Source organism: Brachycentrus maculatus, unplaced genomic scaffold (assembly GCF_059751285.1).
Source record: "Brachycentrus maculatus isolate JH-2025_06_01 unplaced genomic scaffold, ASM5975128v1 h1tg001163l, whole genome shotgun sequence".
NCBI lineage: Eukaryota > Metazoa > Arthropoda > Insecta > Trichoptera > Brachycentridae > Brachycentrus > Brachycentrus maculatus.
Window position 1 is genome coordinate 1 of NW_028281853.1, and position 20902 is coordinate 20902.

At 36.0% G+C, this 20902-nt stretch overlaps 1 protein-coding gene, 2 long non-coding RNA genes, 1 other non-coding gene and 2 pseudogenes across 6 annotated transcripts; 4 read left to right on the forward strand and 2 right to left on the reverse strand.

Moving 5' to 3' along the window:
- The first annotated feature begins 3093 nt into the window (after positions 1–3093).
- Positions 3094–5047, forward strand: LOC148299412 (uncharacterized; annotated as a pseudogene). The gene is made up of 4 exons (XR_015839092.1): positions 3094–3239; positions 3855–3959; positions 4227–4769; positions 4817–5047. The product of XR_015839092.1 is annotated as an uncharacterized LOC148299412 (transcript).
- A 2125-nt stretch (positions 5048–7172) lies between these two features.
- Positions 7173–9765, forward strand: LOC148299413 (uncharacterized). Its single transcript, XR_015839091.1, has 4 exons — positions 7173–7334; positions 7415–8547; positions 8609–9573; positions 9648–9765. It is a non-coding gene; the product is annotated as an uncharacterized LOC148299413 (long non-coding RNA).
- Positions 9766–15527: 5762 nt separating this feature from the next.
- On the reverse strand, positions 15528–16009 carry LOC148299414 (uncharacterized). The gene is made up of 3 exons (XR_015839089.1): positions 15968–16009; positions 15730–15911; positions 15528–15660 (listed from the first exon to the last, which is right to left on the reverse strand). It is a non-coding gene; the product is annotated as an uncharacterized LOC148299414 (long non-coding RNA).
- Positions 16010–16396: 387 nt separating this feature from the next.
- Positions 16397–16475, reverse strand: LOC148299415 (small nucleolar RNA SNORD36). The gene has a single exon (XR_015839093.1). It is a non-coding gene; the product is annotated as a small nucleolar RNA SNORD36 (small nucleolar RNA).
- On the forward strand, positions 16447–17465 carry LOC148299416 (hydroxysteroid dehydrogenase-like protein 2; annotated as a pseudogene). Its single transcript, XR_015839090.1, has 2 exons — positions 16447–17258; positions 17339–17465. The product of XR_015839090.1 is annotated as a hydroxysteroid dehydrogenase-like protein 2 (transcript).
- A 585-nt stretch (positions 17466–18050) lies between these two features.
- Positions 18051–20294, forward strand: LOC148299417 (AP-4 complex subunit beta-1-like). The gene is made up of 2 exons (XM_088276099.1): positions 18051–19985; positions 20031–20294. The coding sequence occupies exon 1, from the start codon at positions 18121–18123 to the stop codon at positions 18640–18642; it is 522 nt and encodes a 173-aa protein (XP_088132225.1). The 5' UTR covers positions 18051–18120; the 3' UTR covers positions 18643–19985; positions 20031–20294.
- Positions 20295–20902: the final 608 nt, after the last annotated feature.

Here is a 20902-nt window from a genome sequence, read left to right on the forward strand (position 1 = left end):
CCCAACCCCAACCCCAATCCCAACCCCAACCCCAACCCCAACCCAACCCCAACCCCAACCCCAACCCCAACCCCAACCCCAACCCCAACCCCAACCCCAACCCCAATCCCAACCCCAACCCAACCCCAACCCAACCCCAACCCCAACCCCAACCCCAACCCCAACCCCAACCCCAACCCCAACCCCAACCCCAACCCCAACCCCTCGATTCCCTAAATTAGTTAAAATATAAAATATACTCGATAGACAATTTATTTGTAATTTATTAAATTTATCGAATCTAATCGCTAAAACAATAAAATAAAATATAAGAAGAATAACTATTCCTAAAAATTCGTCTTAATTTTTTAGAAGATTTAAGACAGATAATTTTTAAAAATCTGCAACCTATAAGAAAATAATTTTGTTCAACCCAGAAAATCTATGCAGCATACAATGTGTCAACCTACACCAGCCTAACTTAAGGAGAGAAATAGGCGTCACGAACGCTTAATTAAGGAAATTCGAGCATTTCAGATGGTTCCTGAAGAAAAAAGCAAGTTGAGGCAGATAAAGCAAGAAGCTGTCTTCGAAATCTAGCAGAACTTCAAGAACTCGCACAATAAGTATAAATACCCAAAACTCGATTGCAAAACAGACAGCGATCTCATGTCCGAAGAAAAAGAGTTGGATAACTAAAGTTCTTTCACCTACGATCTATACTCGCAAAATATCATTCATACCAACTAATATTCTATACAAAAATAATATTTTCCCTAAAGATTCCCTTCAGATTGCGTTATCGGCAACGGTCCGCAAGTTAAGGTACTCTCACGTTCTCCCACTAGTCTCCAGCCACTCAAAAAAATATGCAAATAGTTTGTTCACAGCAACACTCCAGTTAAAGACCTTGGTGAGTGTGGCAATTCTAACGCCAAACATATAAGGATCAAGATGCCCGCAGTAAAGCATCGTGGGAATATAATATAAGCCAAATTTGAGCATAAAAGTTTGCATGTTAAATCAGGTGCAGAAAGGACAGGAAGACCATTGGCCCACGGTTTAATTAACTCCAATTCAAAATAAAGTCGATTGACTACAGACCACCAGGATTTGCCCGCAATCAAGAGGCAACAAAAGACAGCAGAGTCTAAAAAACTCCATACGGAGACGAAGTCTATCGAAATAAATAAAAAAGTTGGTTTAACTTTGAAAAATTAGAACATTATGAGACATCGTCGAGCTCTATAACCACGAAATTTGTTATGTCTATGAAAAAAATGAAATTTATGAACGCATAAACTGATTACATGAAGAAGCGAAGAGGTATTATACTTGCGTATATGGATAATACTAACTATGTAATGTCTTTCAGAAAATTCATTCAACTAAGAATATAGTTGCAGTATTATATGAATATCCACGAATATTTTAAGAAAAATAGTTGAAATTAATCAATATTATGTTATATTAGAAAAATATATGTGTAGTTGTTATAGTTATAATTGTTTATACTTATATCTATGTCTTGTCTTGTTTCCCATATGTCTTGATTGACGCTCTAACGACTTGGGAAATTGTTTTAGTCATCAAATAAATTTTTCAGGAGAAATACAAAATTATTCTATTTCATCACTTCATCGATTATATTAACCTTACAAATTCTGATATGTGCTATAAAAATATCAGAAATTATTGGGTGTTTATGTAAAATTAGATACCAACCGAATAAAATATTGAAACAAGTCTAGCTAAAGTCAAATAATAATATATGAACGTTGATGTCGAACCGAGTGAAGACGAGACCTTTTTCAAATTTTTGAAGTGAAACTGATTAAATGAATAGAAATGAACTTGGGATAATTATAAACGAGAAATCTTAAAAACATTTTAAAAAGCAGAGATTTTTACGGATTTTTAAAAAATATTTGATATAAAAAAAATAACCCTTTATAAATCGCATACAAACACTCATATTAAAATTAAAGTTAAGTTAATTTTATAAAACAAAGCCATTTATAAACAACTCAGGAATGAAAATTATCGGAAATATTATAAAAGGAAGAACTGACGATAGGCTATTCCGTGCCATCAGACTTTCCAACAAAATTGACTGCCTTTTGATTCACGACAAAGATGCCTAGAAATCATCAACAGCTCTGAGTGTGTAGGCGGGATCCCTTTTAGATCCCAACGAGACTCAAGGACTCGCCCACTATTTGGAGCATATGTTATTCATGGGCACTTAGAAATATCCTAATTAAAATGAATACAGGTACCATTCTCAATATATACTAATTTAAACAAACGATCCTTGAACATCTGTATTATATACTTATTCTAGTGAATTCCTTTCGAAAAATTCAGGATCCTCCAACGCATATACGGGTATGACCGAGACCAACTACCACTTCGAAGTTGCCAGTCCTGCTTTACTGGACACTCTCGATAGATTCGCGCAATTCTTTATAGCTCCCCTAATGTCATAGTCTTCATCCGAAAGGGAGATGAATGCAGTTCACTCTGAACACTAAAAAAACATTCTGAATGACGCTTGGAGAAACTATCAGTTATGGAAAATGTCTGCCAAAAAGGGAAATCCCCTAGCAAAATTTTCAACTGGAGATAAATCTACTTTAAACGTGCCAAATGTTAGGAACCACTTGCTGAGCTTTTATGAAAAACAGTACTCTGCTAATCTGATGAAACTCGTAGTCTATTCGAGAGGAAGACTTGGATAAGTTGTCTGAGGTAGTCGAGCAAAAGTTTGGATCTATAAAAGACAAAGGCTATGAGGCGTATCGACTCGCCTAGCGACCATTTGATTAATCAAATCTTGGCAACATCTATAAAGTAGTGCCAATAAAAAGTATCATTATACCATGTTTACAAGTCATATTTTTTTTTAATCTCTCTATTTTAGACAAGCAAACTATCGAATACGTGTGGTATGTGTCAGATCAATAGCCTCATGAGAGAAACTGCCCTGGAAAATATATCTCCCATCTCATCGGCCATGAAGGCCCAGGATCATTATTATCCTTTCTCATCAAGTAAGGTCTCGCCGAAGAGTTATCGGCTGGAAGCGAGAATTAATTTCACCTTTATTCCCAGCTTACGGTTAATATTTCATTGACTGATAAAGGGCTTCAAAACACCGACTTGATTACTAAGTACCTGCTCTACTACATCAGTATGCTCCAGAAAGAAGGATCCAAGTAGTGGATATTTGAGGAGATACGTAAAATCAACCAATTGAAGTTTTAAAATTACGACAAAAAACAAGGAATGAGCTTCTGCTCAGGCCTTGCTAAAAGAATGCATTCCACAATCCCAGAAGAGATCCTTGTCAAAGATTATCTGATGGAGAAATGGTACCCAGAGTTAGTCACCAACTATCTCAATTAACTCACATTGAATCGATTGAGGATCACCATTACATCCCAAACATTCTAGGGATAGTGTAATCTCTTAGAACCTATCTATAAGACAAAATACTCTGTTAGTGAGATTCCAAAAGACCTATGTGGCTTAGCATGCGATGTCAGTTTGCCTCCTCCTAATGTGTACCTCCCAAATAATATGGATGTCTTGGATTAAAGCGAAGCTAGAGTCCCAACCCAGATTCTTAGTTCCTCACATATGAGCCTGTACCACAAACAAGACCATCAATTCCGCTTGCCCAAATCTCGAATCAAACTTAGAATATACTTCAAGGTTCCCTTCAGTCCAAAGAACGAAATTGTGAAGTCAATCTATCTGGCCATGGTGAAGAATCAGCTTCGATAAATTATTTATATGGGAGAAAGAGCCTACGTCGAAACTTCAATTACTGGCTTGACTCACGGCTTTGAGATAGACATCAGTGGTTTCAGCGACAGCCTCAGCAAGTATGTCCCAAACTACATTGATCTTCTGCTGAATTCGATTCCCGACAGCCTCAGCAGCTTCAATGATCTCAAGGCGAAGAAGAAGAGGGAGTATTAAAATTTCTTCAAGACCAATCCTTACGAACAGGCCTACCAGTATCACCTTCAGGCACTCCGAGAGATTGGGGAGGTTGATCCTTTTGAGAAACGAAGCTTAATTGACCAGATTCAATTTGAAGATGTAGTAGTTTTCGCGAACTAGTGGCGAAAAAATGTTTTTGCCTAGATGTACGTTGCGGGCAACATCACCAAAGAGAAGTCTCTCGAGTTCGCTGAAAATGTTGAAGAAAAACTCAGAAAATTCAAACCTTTATAAAAAACGGAAATAGGCTCAATTCGATGTGTTAACCTTATGGAAAATCAGGTATGGATGATTGAAAAAACGGCTGAAAACCCAATAGAGTCCAATTCTTCCATCATAGTTCACTTCCAATATGAGGAGTTTGGAGTTGTCACGAAACTACTACAGGATATCTGCATGAGCTTCCTCAAGGAACCGGCTTTCGACTACCTAAGAACGAAGGAACAGCTGGGGTACATAGTAATGTGCCTCCCCGATGACCATCGAGGGGTGCTTGGCATCTCCATTCTTGTCCAATCCAATATTAAATGCTCTCACGAACTTCGACTCTATATTGACAAGCTGATGGAGATCATGAAGACTAAGATTTCGGAACTGAATGAAGAGGAATTCGAGCAATACAAACGGGCTCTGATGTCGTCCAAACTACAGAAAGACAAAAGTTTATCGATTGAGACTAATAGATTCTGGGGGGAAATCGTCAAGCACACAAATCGATTTAATCGCAAATAAGAAGAAATCGCAACACTTCCAACTATCACCCTTGAAGAATTTAAACTGTAATAAAAACAATCATTTCTAATATATCTTTAATAAACATTTATAGATTCTTCACGAGAGTATTTTTGGAGAGGCCAAAAAGTTTGGAAACTCATGTTTCTTGTAAAAAACATGAAGAACAAAACGGGATTTTTCGAAAACAAAGGATGGACCTAGACTCCAGACTCAGATTGGCGCCCTCGATTGACTGGTTCAAGAAAAAGATGCCTCTCCATCCAGACTATTATGCTCTTCTTTGATGAAAAGATTAATATTAATATTCGCTATTAAAGTCTAATAAAATATATACATACCTCTAATTATATAACATATAGATATATAAAAATAATAGAATTTATTCTTTTTAAAAAATCTAACAAATGGAACAAGGATCATTGGGTTTTATTTTTATTGATTTGAATGAGTCGGTCCTTTAGTGAAGTAGCGTCCATTTTACTATCATCATCTCTTCTTCTGAGTCTTCTAACCCTAATTATAATTACTATTCGCCATCATTAATGTCTTCTAATTGATTTTCCGGCTCTTCCCCATCTAATTATAGATTTTTCAAAAGATCCAACAATCTCACACTCACATTTGACCCTTGGAAGCTATTCATGGTCTAGAGCAAGAGGTCTTGGTTACTCCGCTTCAACGGTATCTCGACTTAAACACTCTTCTTTATTTTTTTTATTCTCTTCCACGAGGTTGCACATAAGTATCCATCCAGTGGCTTGTTGTTAGAATAAAGTTTCGCTGATTGGTTCTATCCAGGATAGACTTTTAAAACTGCAACGGGATTGCAATCCACTCCTTTGCACCTTAAAAACTGGAATTCAAGATGATCTTTCATGGTGCCGGTTTTGAAGAGAGGAAGCCTGAAGACAAACAAGTCTTTCGATATTTGTGCAGCATTGACCAGCCACATTGGCTGTTTAATTTTCGGGGAGCGAATCTTGAATGTGTAATTTAACTATTCTTCTTGAGGCAGCGGAGGCAAGAGGATAAACTTGATATAGATTCGGTGGTAATTCGGTTTGGTACGACTTAAGTCGGATAAGTGTACGTAGCAGTAGTTTGGGTAGTTTATCTGCATGAGATTGGACTCCTTGTAAATATCCTCCAGATTTGGAATCGCCTTCGTGTGTGTATTGGAGATATCCTCCAATTTATTAGGCTTGAAGGTCTGAATAGGTAGATGGTCTTTGCGCCGCATTATATTTTTATATTGTTACTCCTTCAGATTGGTTTTATCGAACTATTTCTTCCTGTAATAGGAGTCTGCTTTTGTTATTTTTTCGTGCAGAATGCTGTTTTCTAGCATACGACTTTTGAGAAGGTCGTATTCCTGCTGGCTTTTCAGACTCTCGTTGGTTCGATGATGCCTACGCACGGGTGAAAGTTGTGAAGCTTGTGTCCAGGAGGACTTGAGCTATTTTTTTATCTTTGGGAGTTGCAAACTGTTAGCGCATTTGGAAAGTCTCGATCGTTGTTATCTGAGTCCTTTTTGGTATTCTTGCTGTCGATGGTGGTTCGATACCTTATGGTGTTCGTGCGATCGTGCCAGGAGACAGGCTATCAACTTGCGCTACTTGATGATTGCCTTGTGCTGGGGGTTGTCTTTGCTCATTACCGATTTCAGTCGATTCAGATGGTCGATATAGTCTGCTGCCTGCCATTATTGAAAGATAAGTTTTCTTCTTTCCATCAATAATGATTTATATAAATCGATATTTATCTTATTATAAAACCAATCATAGAATAGATTTAGGAGAAAAAAATTCTTCTAACTCTGATACACAATTTCTTTATTTAAGAAAATATAAATTTTTCTCACAAATCAAGGATCTTTCCATTCATATATTGGTGCTATTTTTGTATTTAAGGATTAAATGTATGACACCGAAAAATACAAATCATGTCAGTAAAGAAAAGAAATTAACATCCTGAAAATTCCAATTCTTTCCATATTTATCTTTCCAATTCTTCAGGAGAGATAGATGAAAATGTTTCATCAGAATTTATTTAATGATTATTTTGAATATATAAAAATTTTCCAAACTTCATCATGCTGTTGTTAAATAAACCAAAATTATATAGATAGGATCATTATGGCGGAGATCAAGTCAACGAAAAGTTTGTGGGTGCACTATATGTTGAGCCAGAGAAAAGCAATTGTTGATAAAAAATATTAATACTTTATGGAAACCCTTAGCCTAATGTTCAATATGATTATCACAAACACTATCAATATACTTGATATATTCTTTTGAAAAAAATAATAAATAAAAAGTGAAACGACTACAAATTTAAATATAAATATAAGTATAAAATTAATATACATTGGATAAGATAACAAAAAAAAATCAAATTTCAAATATGATTGATGCATTAAAATATCTAATTTAATTTTTCTATGACTCATTCATTTTTTAAATAATCACAAGTAACCTCTATAGAATTTTTGTATTCCCAATAACTAACATTAATTAAAAAATGAGACTTAAAATCACCCTCAACGAAGTTACCCGCCATAGCGATATCTGCTCTTCAGTGGGATGGTGTTCGTCCAACTAACTCACGAGGTAAAACTATTAAATAAACAATAAAAATACAAATTGAAGCATTTATCCATATTCTTGATTGATCCTATTATATTGTATAGTATGGGAGATGACAATATTATATACAAATGGAACATAAGTAACAACCATGCCACAAAATTCCTTGAGCTCGAAAACTTTGCAGTGGATCTCGACTGGACTCCGATGACCAAAGGAGCCAGTGAGTTGGTAGCCATCGGATTTATTGACGGTAGCTTTAAACTCGTTAATCGAAGCGGACAAGTCCAGAAGAGTGTACCCGATGCCCATAAGGGTTCCCTCACCAGTCTCAAATGGAGCTATGATGGCACCGCCCTGGCCACCTCAGGTGAGGATGGCCATCTTAAAATTTGGTCAAAAAATGGGAATATTCGAAGCAAACTTATTGAGTCGGATAAACCAATCTACTGTGTGGCGTGGAGCCCTGAGAGTGATGCCATCCTCTACTGCCTGGATAAAATGATCTGCATCAAGTCAATGAGCAACAGCAGTAAACAGCTACAATGGAAGGCTCACGAAGGGGTTGTCCTGAAGGCAGATTGGAACCCTTCAAACAATCTGATCATCTCTTGTGGGGAAGATTGTCGATATAAAGTATGGGATAACTATGGTCGGCTCTTGTACTCTTCTTCTCCTTACGACTACGTGATAACATCGCTTTCGTGGAGTCCCCACGGCGAGTACTTTGCTGTTGGCGCATTTGGTATGTTTAAGCTGTGTGACAAGACAGGCTGGACCTACTCGTTCCACAAGACAAACATAGGTTCCATTCTTAAGACGAGCTGGTCAGCCGATGGGACTATGTGTTGCGGCGCAAGTGGAAGCGGAGCTGTAATCTTCGGTGAGGTGGTAGATCGGCAGTTGAGCTATCGCAACTGGGAGGTGAACCTGAATGACTAGAACAAGATCCAAGCAATCGATTTGATGAGTGAGACAGTCGAGGAATTGGAGTTCAAAGAAAGAATTATTAACATGTCAATGTGCTACAACGATCTGATAGTGACTACAGCCGGCCAATGCTATATCTACTCACTCAGCAATCTCAACACACCACATATATTTGATCTGAAGGATTCTGTTAGTATCATTATTCAGAGCCCCAAATATTTTTGTCTAGTGGAGTCTACTAATGGTCTAATGATCTATAACTATGAAGGCAAGCTTATCTCCAATCCAAAGATATCCGGAGCTAAATGTATCATCATAGCAATAATCCTTAAATTTCTATATACATATATTTAAATAAACTTATGTAGTCGAATACTTGAATCGTAAACGCATCGCCATCTCTCAGGACATTATGGCTGTAATCGAAAACACCAACAGCAAGGTTATCAAATTTTATGAATTGGCCACAGGGAAACCTTTAAATTTTTCACTGGATCACGGACTTGAGATTTTGGAGATTAATCTCAACCAAACCGACTCAGCTTCAGAGCGCAAGATCGCCTTTATGGATGCCAATCGTGATCTTTATCTTTCGCCTGTGCATAAGAAGGACACTGCCAAACTGTCCACCATATGTGACAGCTTTATCTGGCATGACCGTTTCGACATTCTTTGTTCCACTAGTGATGGCAAGCTTCATACTTTTATTACCCCAATGTGGTCTACATCGATAAGGATTTATCGCAGTTGTGCATGAACTCCAAATAAGCTACAGAGATTGGGAAGAATGTCGCAAATGCAGACTTTCACAAACAGCCAGGTTACAATTCGGCGCAAGGACGGTGGCATTATCACTTTAGGCATCTCGCCTTACCCGTCTATTCTATTTGATTTCTGCGAGAAAGTCAAGTGGGAGAAGGCCATTAAGCTCTGTCGTTTTGTCAAAGAGCCTATTCTCTGGTCCTGCCTGGCAGCCATCTCACTCAAAGCAAAGGAGCTGAATACTGCAGAGATTGCCTTCGCGGCTATCTAACAAGTGGATAAGATCCAATTTATTAACAAGATCAAATAGCTTCCTTCCGAAGTCAGCAAAAACGCAGCCCTCGCTTTGTTCTTCCACAGAAACCAAGAAGCATAACAAATTTATATCCAGAACAAACTATTTTATCGGGCTATCAAGATGAACATCAAGCTTTACCATTGGGACCGAGCTTTGGAACTTGCCCAGAATTACAAAGTGCACCTGAACACAGTCATCGCCTACAGAAAGAAGTATTTATAGCGTATCAACAAAGAAGAAACAAACAAGAAGTTCATCAAAGTTAATGCAGAGGTATGTATAAATTTAAACTAAATGTTTTTTAAAAAATATTTCCTTTATAATATTTTATTTTATTAATATAATAGGTAGGAGAAATCGATTGGGTCAAAATTAAAGAGGTTATAAACCAAGATAAGTAAAAGGAAAAGACAATGAAAATTTGATATTCATTCATTAGCGACAATAAAAAAATCGCAAAAAATATTATAAAATCTCGACAAAATAAATATATTTTTTATATAAAAAGTTGGGAAAATGTTTCTATTCAAGGGTTATTTAATGAGCGTGCAAAACTAGAAATAAAATTATTTCATATTATTTACATAAGTAATTTAAAGTTGAGTCATTTATCGTATTTAGAATGAAATAAGATTATCCCGTGTTGACAATCTTACACTCCCGAGAGAAATATAGAGTCAAAATGGTTCCCGACTAATTTAACAACTCTTTAGAAAAAGGCTGGGTCTCCAAGACTCGTTCCAAGCTCAACATGAACAGCTAATCTATCTCAGTGGTCATGCCTTCAGAAAATGTACCTGTTAGTTCACACGAAGTCGACTTCACAATCAGCCAGCTATAAAACTCCAGAAAACCAAAACTAACTTCATGACCAAATTCCACTGTAAATTTTCAGTGGACCCCTCGAATTAAAATATTTATTGACTTAAAGATACCTTCGAACATTCTAATAAGGGAGAAAAATAAAAAATGCAGGTACTTCCCTTGAGAAACAAAAATATGAGACCAAATTGACTCATAAAACTGGGAGGACGACTTCCTAAAAATGGATTTCCTCAATGTGAATACCAAAAATAGTAATTACTTTAGCATCGATTACTCTGATGAGAAGTTGAGACAGAAACGATTGGGGGAGCTGGCGAGGATTCGAAATCGCCCATATCTGGACGAGTTCAGGCGAGACAGAACTTTAGATCGTAAGGGAGTAACCATTAGTTATGACTGGCACCAGTCACCAGATACTATAAAATACAAAAGACCTCTCGTCCCAAAGCTTGATTTTCCTAAATTTTCGCTTGCCACTTGATAAACCAAACATATATTTATAAACTCTGTCATGAATATAACTAATTTATTTAATAACAATCCATTTATTTTGAGTATATATCGAGTGAGGAAGAAATTAAAATGCAGATCATTAGTTTTTAGAAGGCTATTTTTTTGGCTGAAAAGTGCTTGTGGTTCTAATATGTTTTCCCATTGGTTTTGTGTTTTTGGCTTTGTCAAACATTTACGAATGAGACTTAAAATGTGAATATTTATTTTGAAAGACTTCCTGTGGCTGAATTCCGATTCCTAATTTCGAAATTGACCAGTCCAATTCATCAGCAATGCCAGGATTCTCTATGACGGTCTTTACACTACCTGATTTAGATTTTTCCTCATCATAGTTATCGTACTATAATAATAATAAATATAAAGGTAAGTATGAGTTAATAATATGGTTAAAATGAATACCTTAACCAGATCCTAAACAAATCTAATAGTTTCAACGAGATCGTTTTCTTCAGGTTGTTGACTAGCTGGTGCGTAGTCCTATTTTTTGTCCTTTGTATCATCATCCTGAATGTACCAAAGAAATGAAGGAAGCTTGCATGGTGCTTTGTTTATCTCAGCAGTGAAGGAATTGTTGAAATTAGGAGTCGAAGTCTCAGGATTTATTTGAAACATTTTCTATTGCTCGTGTTATTGTGCTGAATAGTTATTTGATTATGCTTCTTCTTGGAATAGGCCATGAATACACCGGAAATGAACTAAATGTGCACGATATCTCCACAGTAATAATACAAGAAATGGCAAAAATCAGGGGCATTATAAATGCGGAACTAGAAGTCAAAGCCCAGTTTCGTGTTGATCTACGTGAACAGGTCATCAACGACCATTGCATTGAAGTATTTAACAATCTTGGCGATGATTTATACGATTGCTTTCAAAAAATCTTCAGCCAATAGTCGTAGTTTCTATTTCTCTATTTAAAAGAGGGTTTCGGTATGTGGAAGCAGCGTATAACACAGCGTTGACTTATTGATATCGAGCTTGAGTTTCTCGGAGAGTGTGATAATGAGGTTTTTAAGTTTGGGGAATCCTAGGTCAGGTAGGTTAAAACTAAAAGCGACTGACTTCTTCAGAAACAATGGAATCTGGGCTAAGGAAATCGAATGGTCTTCTTGAGTATTTTAGATGATTATATTCATCAAGGATACTTGGATCGTTCTGATCTTTAGCTCCTTCTGCATGGTATACAAAGATTTTTCGTTGAGGGTGAATGAGTATTCGCCTTCTTGGAAGGAACTGCTTTCGTTGGTGAAGCTGAGGGGCTCTTCAACGACATTTTTGACAAGTAAGGTTTTATGATAACGGATATAACCCTTATTAATGGCCTCTTGAACGAACAGGCTCAGCCGACCGAGACTTGTGCTCTTGAGGGTGATTGGCCCAAACATTTTGACGAACTGGACGCATCCGTATCTCCCCCTGGAATATTTTTATTTTTTTCGAAGTGGTCCATCAAAAATTTGATGAAGTCTTTCCAGGCTTCAGAAGTTTCATCAAGCTTCTCCTGGTCTTCGTACACCCACTCTTCGCCTTGAAATGTCAAGATAGCTTAATCTGCGGGTTTGTTGACGAGGATCTTTGGGAGAGTAAACCCATAGACTCCCTTATCGAAATCTGACTGGTACTTGTAGGAAGTGATGTAAGTAATGATGCTTTGCCAAAATTTGGAATGCAGTTTGATATCGAACGATTATTTGATCCTCGACAGAATCAGCTTTTCACCAGGAGTCATCATATCCTATTTGATGCTCCTGATGATCCACACAAGGCTTTCGATGCTAATGTAGCTGATTTCCAATGAACAAAACTCGATTTCGAGATCCCCGACAGTCCTGAGGAAGGTCCTGCCCACACCATCAATCGATTATGCGATTTCCTTCCTCCGCAGAATCACGATTCCCTCTGCTGCAAATTTTCTCAACTTCAACTCTACCTAACTTCTTTTGTCTTCTTTTGACAGCTTGTAAAATTGGAAATAAGAAATTGGTGCCTTGTTTTTGCATTTGCTCAGGGACTCGTTTTCCGTCGATGTCGAAAGGATCCGACGATGTTCCAGAGACGCGTTGTGCACTGGTTGGTTCCCGATATTCAGGACGTTCCACTCAATGTCTTGGCTGGAAACGAACTTTGCCTTGATCTTACGGGCCTCAGGGGAGTCAACGAGAATCACCCTATTTAGGTTCGGCATATACTTTATATATTCATTAAGGAATTCCTAGTCGATTGTCTCGCCAATTCGAAAACTATTGAACCCAGTCACTTCATTCTAAACGCCGCGCTCCGCTATCAGATGTACAAGGCCCAAGTCGATTTAAGAACTCACTCGTTCAGCTATGATCAGATACAATTCAGGACCCACAACACTCGTGTTTAAAAGACTACTGTTAATGCTGTCTTCCAGGAAGGATGCGTTCGCCATCTTTACATCATGCATCAAAATAATGATAACTTGAATTGCCATTTTCTTCGCACTATCGACATTCTCCACGAGGTGTTGTGCCCGCTTCCCTTTGTTATGGATTCTGGCGTTGCAGGAATCGCACAAGTGTTGGTCACAGCTGAAACAAAATTTGGTCGCTTAAGGCTATTCGCACTATTGACAGAAATAATGTGCGCTGATTTGTTTTTCTCGAAGATATCTGCCTTGAAGCAAGCAAGACACATGACAATTTTCGATTATTTACAATACACTTGGCTTTCCTGTTTCTCGCACTTTTAACACTTCATTTATTTAAACTTGTCTATATTTTATTTAGTTTTATTAAATGAAAAATGGTTTTATGTGATATATTTTTTGTTTAGATAGTGAATATTCAGTATATATGCATGTATATCTGACTTAAATTACGCCTAAATTACTAAATAGTGTGATCATAAAATGATTATAAAATACATATATATTTAAATGTTGGCAAACGCATCTTAGGTAGATTTAATAATATAATTATTTTTGGATAGGTTGCTTTTTCTATATGGCCACTCTAAATATTCAAAGATAATTATATAATCATTAACAAATATTTTATATTGGAGTTTCAAGTTATTAGTATATTTAAATAAATTATTTTTTAATATATTATTATTTTATTGTTATCAATCGATTCTTTTTATTATTACAAAGAAAAATTTGTTAACTTCTAATTTGGAGGAGAAGAATTTGTTAGTGAAACTTTATGCTCGAAAAAGGCTTATGTCCAAAAAGTCGATTCTCTGAATTTTATTTATAGTTTTAGTTTTATAAAATATTTAAAATCAATTTTTACTTTCAGTTCCTATTTTTTTCTCTCTATTTTCTGTTTTTTCCTTTTTTCACTATTATGTAATTTAATATTTGTTAATATGCTTAATAATAATTAATATAAGTTCATATTAATTTGTAAATAATGAATAATAGCCAAAGTAATGAATTTATTTTATAATTCTGGAATAAGTAGAAAGATAGAAATAAATATTTTAATATTAGAAACTCAATAACTTTATTTGTATTGAATAGTTTTTTTCAGGTATAGATACATATCAAAAAATAAAAAATAACTAATGGGCAACAATCTTAACCACCCTACTAAAATAACCTATTATGACGGATCGGCCTACTATGGATAGACTCTGAACGGAAAAGAACACGGCAAAGGCACCATTACTTATGTCGATGGCACAATTCTCTAAGGTATCTTCGAAAACGGGGACTGTGTACAGGGCAAACTTAAATATCAGGATTCCACAACGTACTAAGGAGGGCTCAAGGAGTTCAAGTTCCATGGATATGGTGAATATATCAGCAAAGCAACCAAATAAATAGGATTATTCCGTTAAGGTATTTTTCAACATGGAACCATAGTCTATCCAGACGGCTCGACATTCAAAGGTAGTCTCGAATAAGGCAAAAAATGTGGAAAGGGAACCAACGTTTTTCCTTCAGGAGATATTATGAAGGTTATTTCGTCAACGACAAAATGCACGGGACTGGTCTATTCAGATATAAAGGCGGAACCCGATATCAAGGGGAGTTCTCGAATAATAATACCATGGGCTTGGAAACTTAGTGCAGGTGGCTAACGGTAAAATAATATTAAAATACGAAGGGTCGTTCAAGGAGGGCAATTTTGATGGCAACGGACAAGTCTAATATGAGAACGGAGACTTATATAAGGGATAATTCAAGGAAAACAAAAAGTATGGGCATGGCTAGTATAAATACAGAAATGGAGATGTCTACCAAGGAAATTTCGTTAATGATATGAAAGAAGGAACTGGCGAAATAACATTCGCGAAGACATCGGCTAAATATAAAGGAGAATTCAAAGCAGGAAAATACAGTGGCCAAGGAACGCTAGAAACGCCCAACGGCGACTATTATATGGGGGGATATGTTGACGGAAAAAGAGAGGGAGAAGGAGTTTTAAAGACCCACGAAGGTTAGTATAGGGGACAATTTAAAAATAATAATATGCATGGAAAAGGTCAATATACATTTACCTCAGGGGATATTTTTAAAGGGACATTCGAAAATAATTTAAAAACAGGAGAGGGGGAATATCTCGAAAAAAATGGGAATAAGTTCGTGGGCCAGTATTAGCATGGGTAAAAAAATGGACCATCCAAGTACCAGTTGGCCGATGGCAGTGTTTAGATGGGGAATTATTTGAATGGAGTCAAATAAGGAGAGTTATTTATCAGAAAAATGGTAAGTAAGTAAAAAACATATATGTCAGAGGCAAAAATGCAGCAGATTGACAAATATCGATAAATAAATACATTAGCTCCTTTTTAAAAAAATAATATCTGTTTTATTTTGTATATAGATCTATTCGAAAACCTGTGATATATTTTTTTTAATTAAGATAAGCATTCAAAAAAAGTATGATACAATCTTGTGATACCATTTGGTTAAAGTTCCATCTTAGTATAACAGCAGCTCTTATTTGTCCATCTTGAACCCTTTCTCTTTTAAATAATTAGTGTAACTAATATTTTTCGAATAGAGAAGCACAATTTGACTCTATATTTGCTAAACATAAGAGTTGACTAATTTTCTGGCAAGTCGAATTATGATTGGCGTTATATTTTTATTTTATTTTATGTTGCATTTTTTACTGTTGTGTTGGTACGTTCCTAAGACCAAATCGTTCAAAATTGGCTGAATCGCCTCTTATTTCAAGCCGAGTCTTGAGCATTCCATACATTTGTAGAGGAGAAGAGCTGCCCATTATTTTTTTTATTATTGGCTGAGTGTCTACAGCCTGACCAAAATCTATCGGTTCCGAATCGCATTAATGCTATCACATAGGTATATGTTAAACAAAAAGGATATATAATAATGATTTTAGCTTACGAGCTTAGAAATTCATAGGATCTGGCCATATTCATGAGAGATAGGAGAATTAAATTGAATTGTTTTAATTAAACTATAAAATAATTATCAAAATGAATAAATATATTTGTTGTAATATCAAGGCCGAAATCTTCATTATTAATTATTAGTCTGTATTTCTTTTTATCGTTCTATGAAAAGTGAGCATCGAATCCTCAGCAAATTATTATAAATGCACATTGATTGATCTGCACCTATTCTAATTGGATCGTTGTAAAACTCATTTCATACCCTCACGAAATCAAATACTCTTGTTGATGGAAAATCTGAAGGAGAGGACCAACTTAGATCACTCTGTGATAGTGGATTAACATATATACAAATATATAAAACCTAGAAAAATAAAATATCTAAAGATTTTTTAAATAAATCATCCATTATTTATTTAATAACCCTCAGAGATTAAGAGCTTACGTATTATACTTCCAGGATTAGTTTTATAATACAAAAAATATTTTCATCATTGGATCAGTATATTTGAATGAATATTTTATCTGCTTTGGAAAAGACTTTAACGGCTGGAAACAAACCTTTTGCCGGAAAGACACTTGTAATCAGCGGGGGCTCCCGAGGGATCGGACTTGCCATTGGAAAAATGTGTGCAAGAAACGGAGCCAATGTAGCGATTCTCGCCAAGACAGCTGAACCTCACCCAAAATTAGTAGGAACAATTTACACAGCTGCTAAAGAAATTGAGGAGGCGGGAGGAAAAGCTTTACCTTTAGTTTGTGACATTCGAGACGAGAAAAGAGTGGAAGAATGTATAAAGATCGTGGTCGATACATTTGGTGGTATCGACTTCCTTTTAAACAACGCTTCGGCCATCAGTTTGGACTCTACTTAAGAACTCCCTCTTAAAAAATTTGACCTTATGAACCAAATCAACTCTCGGGGAACCTTCTTATTGTCAAAGCTCTGCCTACCATATCTTAAAAAGTCATCTAACCCCCATATACTTAATCTGTCCCCGCCTTTAAATATGGACCCTAAGTGGTTTGCTAAACATGTGGCCTACACCATGGCTAAGTACGGGATGTCAATGTGTGTCCTGGGTATGGCGGAAGAGTTTCGCGGCTATGGCATTGGAGTCAATGCGCTATGGCCACGGACCAGCATCGCAACTGATGCGGTTAAAAATATTCTAAGCGGGTAAATAGGAATGAAACTTTCCAGGACTGATGAGATTATGGCGGATTCTGCTTAAATCATATTTAAATCTCAAGGCAAAAAGACGACAGGAAACTTCTTTATCGTAAATATCTAGAATATTGGCATTAAAAAAACACACATCTTTATATATTATAATATTTTATTTTTGATGATATGTATTAGGATGAAGAATTATTAAGAAAAAACGGAATCACAAATTTCTCGAAGTACAAAGTTGATCCTACTGTTGACGATAAGGACCTTATTCCTGATTTTTTCATTGAATGATATTTATATTAAAACACGTTATGGAAATAGTTAGTAGATATCTTCGACACAAGTAAATATCATATTTTTCAAGTAATCTCAAGTAATCTATTCTAAATTATACACTTAATTAGTTATTATTTACTATTTGAGAAGATAAGATTGTATCAATACATACTTTTTATGTGAACCTATTTCCATGTTTTGTGTTCAATTTATAGTTGCGCATCCATATGTCTCAACGAAATTAATAAATTTGACAAAAAAATATCGTCTTTGTTTTTTTTTATTAAACCCGAACGAAATAATTAATACGATAAAATACATTTAAAAATGAGTATCTTAATTTCTTAATGAAAGCAACCTTTATTTTTATTGAAAATTGAATAGTGTTGGGTCTTGTGATAATATAAAATCAAAGTTTTTATAAGAATCGTATTAAATCACACACAAGATGAAACCAACAGGACCGGTAAATGGGGAAGTATGGAAAGATCGCCAACAAACCTATTTCGAAGAAAAGAAGAAAGGAGAAATGAATGAACTCAAAAGTATCTTCTAATTTAATCCAATCAAAAAAACTTTAAACAAAATAATCAATATGAATTTTTAATATATTACGAAGTCTCCTTAATGGAATTATTAATGAACCCGACTAAAAAAAAGGAAGAGAAGTCATCAAGAAGGTTATCGGCTACATGACCCTCGGACTTGACGCTTCTATCCTCTTTTCGGAAATGTGTAGAGCCTCATTCACCAACGACGAGGTGCAGAAGAAAATGATTTATTTCTATCTGACTACGTATGCTGAAGAACACCCCGATCTTTCCATCATGGCTGTAAATACTTTTAAAAAAGACTGCAAGCATGCTTCTAGCAAAATCAGAGGCATGGCGTTGAGGCATCTGTGCAGTTTCAAGTCGTCTGACTATATTGACAACGTGCTGCCAGTTCTCAGAGAGGCTCTCTCTGACCATGAAGCGTACGTCAAGAAAACTGCGATCTTAGGCTGTCTAAAAATGTTCTACCACAAACCTGAAGTAATCTTGAATGATGACCAAATTACCATCACATTGGCCGAGATGATTAGGGAAAGCGATCCCTTAGTATCCCAGAACGCTCTCGTGGCCCTGAACGAGATCAAGGTTGCAGATGGAGGACTCCCGATGAGCACGAAGCTGACCATGTACTTACTGAACAGAATGAAAGAATACAATTAGTGGGGACAGACTATCATATTAGACTTAATATACAGATACGAGCCGAAATCCGATAAATAGCTTTATGACATCATGAGCCTCTTGGATGATAGAATCAAGCACTCTTCTACTGCAATAGTGCTCGGAGCCATAAAAATATTTCTAAAATACACGCAAACCAAGGAGAAGATTTTCTAGCAAGTCATTGATAGAATGAAGAGTCCTCTCATTACGCTCATGAGCTCCAGTGAAAATGCCAACACGTTTTAAACGACATTCGTGATCCTGGAGCATATTCTGCATGTCATCAAATTTCTCAAAGGTAGGCAAGCATTCGAACCTGATTTCAAATACTTTTATTTCAAAGCCGACGAGCCAACTTACATTAAACATTCCAAACTCAATATACTCACTCAGCTGGCTTCCTAAAACAATCTTGGAGACATGCTCAATTAACTTAATGAGTACGTAAACGATTTAGATCCATAGATATCTAGACATTCTGTCTAAAGCCTCACAAGTATCGCCATCCGACTCAAAGATGTTACGAGAGCATTGTTAAAGAATTTGGGGGAGTTCTATAAGTCGAATAAGGGACATTTAGTCAATCAAGTCGTGAGATCTTATCAGCTCATCCTTAGAAAATACCCGAGAGAGTTCACAGAGGTCAAAGACATCCTGCTGCAGGGCAGAGATCTCATAACTGAACCTGAGTCAATAGTCGCTTTTATTTGGTTGCTTTCTACTTTCGGAGAACTCATACCTCAAGCACCATACTTACTCGAAACCTATTTCCAAAGCAGTGAGGATTATTAGCATCTTCCAAAGATCGTAAAAAATTCATTATTGACAGCGGTAGTGACTGTGTTTCTGAAACGTCCTCCTGAAACCTATAAAATGATGTGTGTACTATTCAAACTAATTATGTGTAACGAAGGTGAATCAATCGATTTACGCGATCGTGCAGCCTTTTACTATCGAGCTATGCAGGCGAATATCGAAGAGTTCAAAAGAGGGTTTATAGAAATCAGGCAAGAAATGGTAAATTTTGCCGAGTAAAAAAAGGCCCAATCCGACATCGACGGCTTTAACACATTATGCATTCTATATAATAAATTGTAAGATAAATTTACCAAAAGTTACGAACATTTTGCCAACCTCCGCAAGAAAATGGGGGATGAAGATGTGGCAGTAGAAGGAAACCAGGAAGAACCAGAACCGGAACCGGAACGTTATTCAACCAACATAATGGATATAGACGTAACCCCAAACTTTAAGCCGCTCTAAGCAGATGATCTACAGGGATAAACTGCCTAAATGAAGCCATAATAATTTGAAGCATTTTGGATGAACTTGACTTAAGGGTATCAATTTAAAATATATATATTCTGTTGTTGAACATATTTAAGGTCATCAATAACACGAGAGCTAAAAGAAGCTGAAGCTTTGGATGAAGCTTCGGTGCAGGAGTTGTTCAAGATGTGGAGAATAGAGACTTTAGCTTCAGCTGAGGAATAGGACGGCACTCTGAAATTCTTTCTGTATACTGTTCACACAGGAGGATACAAGGTCTGTCTGGAATTAGAGATCAGCAAGGAGCTAAATGTGCTAACTCTGAATACAAAGTGTGAAAATGAAGAGTTGGCTGGGTTCCTGTCGAGATATGTTTAGGACTTTTTGAGATTTAATGATATTATTTGATTCTAAAAATAAAATAAAATAAAAAATAATAAAAATAATAAAAATGTGGCCCTTATTTATTAAACATTTAATTGAACAGCTAAATAGGAGCAACACCTATTAACCAAACAGCCAGAAAATATACGTATATACATCACAGATATAGGAAACATCGTTATATCAGCACCAACATTTTCATTAAATTCCTAAGTTTCCTAAACAAATCTTTTTTATTACTAGCAAGCTATTTTTAGTTACATTCTCACTAATCAAATAAACAAAATACCCTATGGCAGTTTAACTTAGAAAAATGCCAAAAAACCTCAAAAGTTAAAAAATATCAATAAATAAATATAATTGCATCTAAAAACTAATAAGTTTAGCGAAAATTTTAACTTTCCAAACCCGAAAATGATACAAGTAAACACTGATCGAATAGAATACTACTTTTAGCTGTATCCTCATTTCAGCACAGTCTTGACCCCTGAAAATATTGTCCATTAAGTCACATCCTACGTTAAGCATTCCCCCACCCTCAAGTTCAGATTTGAAGAAGCTGACCTGTTTGAAGAGCCATTCATCAACGAAAAATTGATTTAAT

Bases quoted from the DNA above. Each gene is read 5' to 3' on its own strand.
- LOC148299417 (XM_088276099.1), top strand. From the start codon at position 18,121: ATGACCCTCGGACTTGACGCTTCTATCCTCTTTTCGGAAATGTGTAGA.